The sequence below is a fragment of the Glycine max genome, chromosome 13 (assembly GCF_000004515.6).
Source record: "Glycine max cultivar Williams 82 chromosome 13, Glycine_max_v4.0, whole genome shotgun sequence".
Taxonomy (NCBI): Eukaryota; Viridiplantae; Streptophyta; class Magnoliopsida; order Fabales; family Fabaceae; genus Glycine; species Glycine max.
The window spans coordinates 16,410,184-16,420,398 of NC_038249.2; the positions used below are offsets into that span (position 1 = coordinate 16,410,184).

The 10,215-nt window shown below is 32.2% G+C and overlaps 1 protein-coding gene across 4 annotated transcripts; it reads left to right on the forward strand.

Annotated features, from left to right (window-relative positions):
* Window positions 1-2,187: 2,187 nt before the first annotated feature.
* On the forward strand, window positions 2,188-9,582 carry LOC100802278 (uncharacterized). 4 transcript variants are annotated; one of them, XM_026124973.2, is made up of 4 exons: window positions 2,273-2,424; window positions 5,521-5,962; window positions 6,114-6,361; window positions 7,297-9,582. In XM_026124973.2, the coding sequence occupies exon 4, from the start codon at window positions 7,319-7,321 to the stop codon at window positions 9,263-9,265; it is 1,947 nt and encodes a 648-aa protein (XP_025980758.1). In that variant the 5' UTR covers window positions 2,273-2,424; window positions 5,521-5,962; window positions 6,114-6,361; window positions 7,297-7,318; the 3' UTR covers window positions 9,266-9,582. The 4 variants fall into 4 exon arrangements, with proteins under 4 accessions (XP_006593631.1, XP_025980758.1, XP_040864651.1 ...); XM_041008717.1 differs by having other exon boundaries at window positions 5,521-6,361; XM_041008718.1 differs by lacking the exons at window positions 5,521-5,962; window positions 6,114-6,361 and adding an exon at window positions 6,970-7,038 and having other exon boundaries at window positions 2,277-2,424.
* Window positions 9,583-10,215: the final 633 nt, after the last annotated feature.

The window sequence follows — 10,215 nt, forward strand, 5'->3', positions numbered from 1 at the left end:
TCTCCCCAAAGTACAAAAAAAAAAGAAGTCATACTTATGACAATTTTTTGATTAATTGAGTTGGGATAACTATCATGTTCTATTGTAATATTTGTTGCACCAATAAAATATAACGGTATTATCATGTTCTTTATTTTATTTTTTTAGCACATTAATTTCTTATCCTTGTGTTAAGATCAACAAAAGAGAATAATCTCTTTCTTCCTCTCTCTCTCTCTCTCTCTATATATATATATATATATTTTATTTTTTTTTAAATATGTTGAATATTATAGTAGTAATAATTATTACATTTATAACTGCATTATTATTATAAAATTTTATGCATATCCTACCTTTAACATATTATATAATATGTGTATATTATATATATATATATATATATATATATATATATATATATATATATATATATATATGATATAATTCTATATAAAAATTATTCTAACATTTAACTTATCATATATTTTTATAATATTGTTATTTTAAAAATATATCCCTTTATTTCTAATCATAAGACATTTTTTAAAAAGTTATTTGTTTCTTTTTATAAGATCTTTTCTAATTTTTAGATGTATTAATTATTTTTTTTACATACCTTTATTTAATTATTTTTTTCCTCCAAATATTAATTAAAAACAAAGTAGATAGAGAGATAAGAAAAAAAAATAATTTTGAAATGATTGTATAAATAATTAACAAATAGGGAAGTAAATTAGTTAAAGTCTTTTATAATTAGACACAAATGAAGTATATGATATATATACTATAAATAAATATATTAAATATAATAAAAAGTAAATTATTAATTTAAAATATATGTGTATATATATTATATTTATTTTAATCAGAATTATCTTATATATATATTTAAAATAATTTTGACACAAACTTAAATTATTTTTTAAATAAAAATATTTTGATAAGAATTATAGTTTTAAAAAACTAATTTGATTATAATTTTATGAAAAATTAATTGCATAATTTAAATATAATTTTGTATAATTTGGATAAAATTATATTTTTTATAATTTTCATAATTTGTAAAAATTAATTAAAAAATATGTTTTAAAAAACTATATATATTTTTAATGAAACAATAGTTTTGTCATTTGTGCACAATTGATATTGTCTTATTGTTAGTTAGTTTGTTATATGGTGGTCAAACATTGAATATGATTAAATTTATATTATTTTCATTCTACTTTCAATTTTATTATAGTTTGACCACTAAATGAGGTATAAAAATAATATGAGAAACATAAAAAATATTAAAGAAAAGAAATATAAATTTTTAAAAGTAAATAAAAAATTAATTATTATTATTATTATTATTATTATTTAATTTAAACAAATAGAAAAAAGACCAAAAAAAGAGATAAAAGACTACATAATAGAGAGACATAGTGTTTTTTATATATAAATATAAAAATAAAAAAATAAAGAGAGGAAAGCAACAACTAAAACGAAGAAATGAGGAAAAGAAGATAAAATTTAAATTAATATCCATAAAGGGATAAGAAGCCATAAGATAACATATCACTTCTAAATTGGAAATCCTAAGTTGTATTACATTTTTTTCATTAAAGTCATAAAAAATTTATAACTTCAAATTTTTTTATTTATTTTTCAACATGACTTTGAAGTTGTAAGGGAGTATTTTTTTTCTATTGAAGTCGTAAAATAAAATATTTTACGACTTCATTTTTTTAATACAACTTTAAAATTATAAGGGTATTTTTGTTAAGTCATAAATTATTTATGACTTCAAAGTTGTAAATATTTTTTATTTTAATTATTTAATGAATTAATGCATTTTTTATTTTTTATATTATTTTATTTAATATTTTCTATATTTTTTATATATACAAAAAATATAAAAATATATTAAATAAAAGTATAGAAATATTAAATAAACTAAAAAAATATACACTAATTTTTTAAATAATTAAAATAAAAAACTATTTATAACTTTGAAGTTGTAAATAATTTACTACAATGGAAAAAGAAAAAAAAAGAATTTTCTTATAACTTTAAAGTTGTGTTGAAAAAAAATAAAAACTAAAGTCATAAAGTTTTTAAAGACTTTAATGAAAAAAAGATAACACAGTTTACTATTTTCAAAGAAGTGTTAAATTATGTTACGACTTTACTTATTCCTTTCAACCTATTAATTTAAATTTTATTCCATTTAATAATTTTGAATTTTTTTTAGCCCTTTCCGTCTTTTCATCCTGAAACGTCAGCATATAGGTTTCGTTATTAAGAATTGGACATTTTTTCGTTTCGCTTTTCTCAAATTTTCGGATCTCTTCTGTTTCTTCGAATCAAAACCCTAATTCCCCCAATTTCATTTTTCAACCTTGAAAAACCTTCTCTCTCTCTCTCAGTTCCCAACGGTCATCACCACAGCTCGATCAACAGGTTCTTTCTTCTCTTTGTACTTCTACTTCTACTTCCTCTGTTTCTCAATTCTTTCTAAGTGTTTTTTCGCTTTTAATCTGAACCATAACTATGAAATTCTGCGAATTAAACTCTATTATGTTGTTTCAGCCTTTTAGGTTTTATTTTTCTTTTATTTTCGCAATTCTGGAATTTCGCGATTCGCAATCTGCATTCGGTGGTTATTGAATTTTTGGTATCGGAATTTCGGGATGTGTTTTTAGATTTGGATTTGGTTTGTTCATTGATGAATCCTTGAGGAGGATTTGCGGTGGCTTTTGGTTTGTTGTAGATTTTGTTGATTGTTTTGTATCGGGCGCACGTTGGCAATCTATTTTGAAGACTGAAGAACAATTAATTTCACTGATTGGTAGCATTGGATATGTTGCAGTGATAATCTCAAAAAGCTTCTTTTGTTTTAATATTTTTCATGACTACATGGTTGTGCTTGTTCTAATACGAATATGGTGGTGGTTGAGTTTCTATGCAGCTGATTCTACATGTGTTGCTGTACTAGAGGATGTGATTTTTCATCTTTTTCTTGAGGCATGTTGTATTTGTAGGTGTCTGTCCTTTTATTAGTATAATACTGTCACTACTGTATTAGTTAATTACATGTCATTCAAAGGTAGTTGAATGGTTGCACATGACTGTTATGATCTTTGCATAAGTTGGATTTTTATTTTCTTCCTTGAATACTTCTGGATGTACTTTATAGCAGGATTGTGTAGTGAGTTTTTGCACCTAATGCCATGTTTTATCCTCTCAGTAAAAAGGATTGGAAGGTAAATAATAATATGATAATAATAAATAATAAAAATTGAAGGTGACTGAGTGTGTATATGATTTTTAACTTTAGTCTATCCACATTCACATATGGGGGTTATGCTTGAAAAGAATATTGATCAATTAATGATTTTTGTTTTTGGTAAACTTAGTGTTCCTTCAACAGATCAATATGCTGTGGGGAAGTCCACTAAAGACATATAGTCCTATTCTGATTGTTAGTTTCCTTGTTTCTATCATAAGATTAAGATTATTTACAGAAGAATGGGTAGATTAATGATGTGTTTGGTGGGGGGGGGGGGGGGGGGGGGGCGGTGGGCGATCATAAAGTGTTCTTCTAATGCCTAGCTGCAATGAATGTCGTTATATATTGGACTTGACATGTCATAATTGTACCTCTGTTTGGAGGTTAGTATTGTATGCCTTTTATGATGGTTGAAAATATTTTGATTGGGAAAGGTTCTGTTGGGTATTTGCAAACAGTTAAAAGTTATCAGGTGATGAGCCTTAAATTTCTGCTTGAGATTAATATCAAATCAATATTCGTTTAGCTAATTTTTGAATCGTGAATCATAATTTGTATCGAATCGTAAGATTCAAAGACAATGAAAAAATATTTCAAATATATCGTATAGATGATATATGAACTAGGAATAGTTAAAACAACTCAACCAGAAGTCTTGTAAACAAAATTACTAGTTCTATGAGTTTGTGAAACCTTTATTTTAGAATAATGAAAACAAAGTAATTAAATAGCTAAATAAAGTACATGCATCAATGAGTGAGTGGAAATAAAGTAGTGGAATAATCTAATCTAATAAGTTCAGAAGTGTTCTTTCAGTACCTTTTCATTTAACTATTTAAACTTATATGTCTTTTTAACTTTTTCATGAAAATTGATTCAAGAAAAGTTAAAAAAGAAAAAATAATGAATTGTTGAATCATGTGATTTGTATTGTTGATCGAAAGTGCATAGCTTCATTCATGTATCATAATATACTAAGTAATTTAAGATTCATCTTAAGATACGTATTGGTAGGTAGCCAAATTGTATCGAATCGTGAATCGTAAGATTCTGATAACTATGATTAATATTGTTATCTAGAAAGATTGATTAGAACATGTACTGTGCTTGTGCACTTTGAAGTAGTACAAGATTTTGGCTTGATTTCTTTAAGATGTAGTGTTCATCTCTTGATGATTTTTGTATTAAGTTCTGTGTTAGCATCCTTAAAGCTTTATTTGTTGCCTAATTGTCCACTAACCTTGGATCAGCTTGATTTTTATTGTTCACTTTATTAGGATGCAATTAACTCAAATACTCTCCAACATATTATTTGGTTTCATATTGGTAAAATTCAAATTGGATTTGGGGGTTTGACTATTTTGGTCATGGTGTCTTAGGTTTAAAATGACCATTGTTTTAAGTGATGGTGTTTAGCTGTTTACTTAAAAGGCTTGTTCTTCTTTTGCCTCACCCTCTACCCTAAATATGACCTTATAATCCTTAGTTGAAGAAAAATGCTTTTTGATGGTTCTTGAGGTGGCAGAGGGTGTAGGAAATTTGATTCATTGCATTTTGGTTTGAAAATAAGGGGGCAAATGTTTGAGTGGATCTGTGTTATAGGTTCTTCATGTTCTGTTTTAAAATTTCAATATAATTGTACCTGTACCTGATTGAAGTCCTGTAATTGTATCTGTGTGAGAAGTTATATTGCATTATGTTTGGAAATCTCCTATAGGGAGGGTGTTTGCAAGGAAGAAATGTAGGGAATCTTGATCTTATGTGGTCTAGGGAATTGACCTGACTGGAAATAACCTACTACCAGCATGGCTGGCCATAGGGGAAAATTGGAGCGAAATTCTGTTGTAAGCTTTAGAGAAATGGAGAAATATTAAACAAGGGAAAGAGTTGTCACTAAGGAATGGATATGATAAGGCCTCTCAAATGTTCTTTGCTACTGTATTTTTTTTGTTCAGTTGAATCTCATCCAATCTGAATTATTGATATCCTTTTATTTCTCTATATGAACTGATCCAGTAAGTTTTTATCAGATTATTTGATTCCGAACTATCAGTTGCCATCCTTTCAATACTTGATTAAACAAATTATCTACTTCTGTTGTATTGGTTCATAATGTTATTAGTTTTAAATTTTCTATGCAGTTGTAACTGTACCTGATTGAAGCATTGTAGTTGCATCTTTATGAAAACCTAAATTGCACCAACACTAAGCATTGGAACTTAAATTGCACTAACACTAAGCATTGGAACTTAAATTTTCTGTGTTAGGAGTCCCACATTGAGTAGAATAAACTACTTGATGTAGTACTTAAGCCTTGAGGTTCTCCCACCTTCGAATGTCTTGACTCAACCTGACCAAGAGATACCCAAGAACTTGGTCCTCTGCACTTGGTTCGGCTTGAGCGACCAAAAGTTCAAATTCTTGGATGTACTCCTCAACCCCTCTGGCTTGTTTTAATGCCGCCAATCTTTCATATACTGTTCCTCGCCCATTTCATCCAAACGGCCACATCAGTGCTTCTGCGAATTCTCTCCAAGAAGGGTTCTTGGACTTCTGATGCCAGAACTAGAACCAGTGAACAGCATTACCCTACATGCTGATGAACGCCAATTTTAGCTTATCTGAAGGTTCAATCTTCTGTATTTCAAAGAATTTTTCTGCTCTCGCCAACCATCCAAGTGGGTCATTACTCATTACCTTCAAAAGCAGGTCATTCAACCGTCATGACCCAAGGATGAAGAGGAAAATTTTCTTCTTCCTCAGATTCTCCAATCTCCTCTTCTTCCGCCGATTTCTCATTTTTATTCACAGGATTGTCCTCCTCATCAGATAATGACTTCTTGTTTTTCATCTGTAACAGCAAATCTTTGATGTAGTTCATATCTGTCTTGAATTCCGCCAGTTGTTGTCCTTGCTCACTGACAGCTTTCTCCAATGCTCCAACCCGATTTTCCATTGCGATTGGTGATGGCAGGTCGGACCAACTTGTTAGGAACTTCTTTCCAAATTAGGAAAAATGGAACCCACAAGGGAAAAATAGCACACAACAGGGAAAAACTGGAATAGCTTTCTTATTGCTGAAAGAGAGAGAACAAACCAAGAGCAAAGGTATACGAGTATACCTCCAAATGAGCTTTCTCCTTTTACACTGGCAGTAGCCCAGTAACTGTATATTTCAAATCCTGTCCTTTTACTAAAGAGAGGACTCTTATTTATTGGACTTACAATTCTCCAAATAACAGAACTAACTAACTCTCCTATCCCTCTAAGTGTTTTTTACAACTTTTTGACCCTTTCCTTTACCTATGATAAAGCTGCAAACCCAAACCCTTTCCTGCTACAGTTTGTTGCTTGGACTCAGTCCTAACACTATTAGATTCCATTCTTTCAATGCTTAGATTAAACAAATTATCTACTTTTGCTTTGTATCTTTTTCTGTCTAAGTGGCAAGTGGCAACAACTCAATTTTCGTGCTCATCCCTGTGCTTCTGTAGAGAACATGTTTTTTTTTGTCAAATAGATTATGTATTGCATGAATCCATGAATTCTTATTAAAATTTTCAGAGTGATCCATGCACATATATGAAGTTAGTCATCACTTTAGAAGAAAGCTCATATGTTATTAAATTCTTTCTTTAATGAATTATAGTGCTGGAAAAATATTGGATTGGATGTGAAATTCATAAACCTGATTTATTTCTCTTGCTCCTTGCTAGAAATTTCTTCTTTTTTAACAAAGAATTTATTGAGATAGAGGAGAAAGTTACAAATTCAATTGCAAGAGGGTAAGAAATCTTCAGTTTATCCCCCCTCCCTTTCCCTCTATAGTTTGTTATAGGTTAAACTGGGGCATGTTGTCCTCCAATAATCCTTGAGCACTTGATTGTTTGCAAACAGATTGACACCGATGATGATATTGACATTAACAGAATGTTATGTGATTTGGATTTTGATTTTTTAGATATTGTTAACTCTATTGATTTGGTAGTTCAATAGAGAACAATAGAAAACAATTTAAACTGAACATTTCTTTTATGTCGCAGGGACATATTTGCTACTGAAGAGATGTCTCCTGCTTCCAAATCTAAGTCTAAAGACAAAAAGGCTGGCAAGGAAGCTCAAAAGTCTTCTGCCAAGTCTTCAGGATCTGGTAATGCCGTGGCTGGTGTACCAGCTAGTGCATACAATCCTTTATCGGGAACATTCCATACTTTGGAGATGTCACCAACATCTACTTCCCAAGTACATTCTAATGGTCGTTTTCGGAACATAGATGAGACGGATGAACATCCTGCAGGCTCAGTGGTAGCTGGTGTGGAGTATGATTCTGTTTCTAACAATGGTAGTTGGTCTGGTGATTCAGAGGACCATAAAGATAAAGCTTCTAATCCTCCTGCTCGACTAGAAGCAGTACCAGGAGCTGATAATGACAAACGAGAGAAAATCCGACAGAAGAATGAAAAGAAGCATCAACGACAGAAGGAAAGGCGGGCACAAGAGTTGCATGATCGCTGCACTGGATATATTATGTCAAGGAAACTTGAGGCACTTGCTCAACAGCTTGTGGCAATGGGGTTTTCTCATGAGCGTGCAACTGTAGCATTGATACTGAATGAAGGAAGGGTGGAGGAATCAGTAGCATGGCTGTTTGAAGGTGGTGAAGAAGCAGATAATCATAAAGATACAAATATAGGTGGGGGTAATTTGAAAATTGATATATCAGAAGAACTTGCTCGAATTGCAGATCTAGAAATCAGGTACAATTGCTCAAAACAGGAGGTTGAAAGAGCAGTTGTTGCTTGTGAGGGTGATCTTGATAAGGCTGCTGAGTCTTTGAGAGAATTGAAGCTGGATCGACCATCTGGTCCACCAAAGCCAGAGGAAATTGGTGATCTTTCTTCCCTTAGCAGTAAGCAGTCAGGAGCTGTGAATCAGAATGCTAGGCCACAGACAAAACCCATACTTTCTCCAAATCAACCCAAAAAAGATGAAAAGGATTTTAACTATGCAAAGCAAGCAGTTATTCTAGGAGGATCTATGGAATCCAGCAACAGACTTGTGCAGCCTCTTAAGAGAATCTTACCCAAGCCCGAATGGGCAAAGCCTCAACAAGCTGCTGTACCAGCTGACAAGAGGTGGCCAGGTGCAGGATCTAATCCTTCGGTTTCATATTCATTGGCTTCACCATTGCAAGTGTCACCCACATCTGCTAAGACAGAAGCTTCTTATATGGCTGCAGGAGGTGATTATAAGAGCCTTCAACCTGGATCAGCTAGGGAGCCAGTAATTGTGATGCAGCGACCTCAAACTGTAAATGCAAAGCAGATTCCAGCTGCCAGCATGAGTTCATCTCCTCCCGGAGTGGCTGCCAGTTGGTATCCAACTAATAGTATTGAAGTCATGAGGTCCAATGGCTTTATATCTCATCCTCCTAGTACTAGAAGCCTCAGTTCAAACTATTTCAGTTCTAATCAACTGTACCACCAACTTCAATGTCAACCGCCTCAGCAGTTTGTGGCTGGCAACAGCAGTTCAGTAGATCTCCTAGCAACTAATCAAGGGAATAGCTTATGGAATAAAACAGCTGCATCTCCAAGTCTTGCTGCCGCTTCTTCTCTTGGACTCTTTTCCAGGCTAGGATCGGCAGCTACATCAGGGGCAACTTCTCCAGTAGACTGGAGCACTGGTGGGACAATGCAATTTGATTATACCAACATAGACTGGTCCTTGGATAGAGGTTTATCTCCCCCACGGTCTAATGCATTATTGTTTGGGCTTTCTCCTTTTACAAAGAGTAGTAGTACTCTATATGGCTCAAATGCTTCTGGGACGGTTGCTCAGACGACAGTTAGATCATTACCCTCTAATGGTAGCATGGTTCCTTTGCCTGGATTGCAAAATGGTGTAGTATCGTCTGCTGAAACATCAGGTTCTCGGGATTGGAGTTCTCCATTTGAAGGGAAAGACCTTTTTAGTTTACCAAGACAGTTTGTTTCTTCTCCTTCTCTGTAGAGTCGAGGGGAGAAATCAAATGAATAAAAAAGACCAAAAAATGTGTGGATTTGATGTTTGTTCTTATGATGCTATAGTTGATGTGATGTTGGTGGTAAGCTTTCTCATACCATTTCACATGCATGCACAGTAGACTACCCCATCACTTGCTGTAACATGCACAATTCACTTCCATACACTAAGTACACACTATATAAACTGGGTAGAGCCGTGGAATGTCTGATAGAATCCAAATATGCGATGGCTCTGCTCAGTTCTCGTGACAGTTTTGTGGCAGTGTTACATTTTGAAAGTACAGGGGCTATATTTTTATTAAATGAGTTTGAAAGTTGATCAAGTCACGTGATGCTTTTAATAAAGGAGCGCTAGCAAACAATATACTAACACTACTACTGATTAAAATTTACTAAAATTTATGAAATTAGTGGAAGTTTATTAAATAAGGAGTGATATTTCTTGGTACAATTTGGTGATTTTAAATAAATTCAAACCAAAAAATAGTGTTTAAAAGGTGAGATTTTATTGTTAGCACTTTTTTATTTGAATATGGAACAGATGTCCAATTTTAAGAAGTCAATTGAGACTAGCCACATTCAATCCTGCTGCTGCATTAAACTTCAATGCAACAACAGACTGAAGAGTTTTATTTCAATTGGATGCCACTTGTTATATTTTTTCGAGTTAGGGAAGCTAATAGCTATTGGTTTACTATTACTTCAAGAGCTAAGATGGACACATCCTTTTTCGTAAGTTGTTTTAATCATGAACGGAATCAAATCTTTGCCATTCACCTCAACTATAGGTTTTTGTGTTGGAAGTGAATTGTAATGGTGTGAACTTTACCTGCAACTTATGAGTTTTAATCATGAAGTTGTTATTATAAGAACTTTATCTAACCAGTCCACTATTAATCCTACAATTTTATCTACGAAAATACCTAATCAATATAA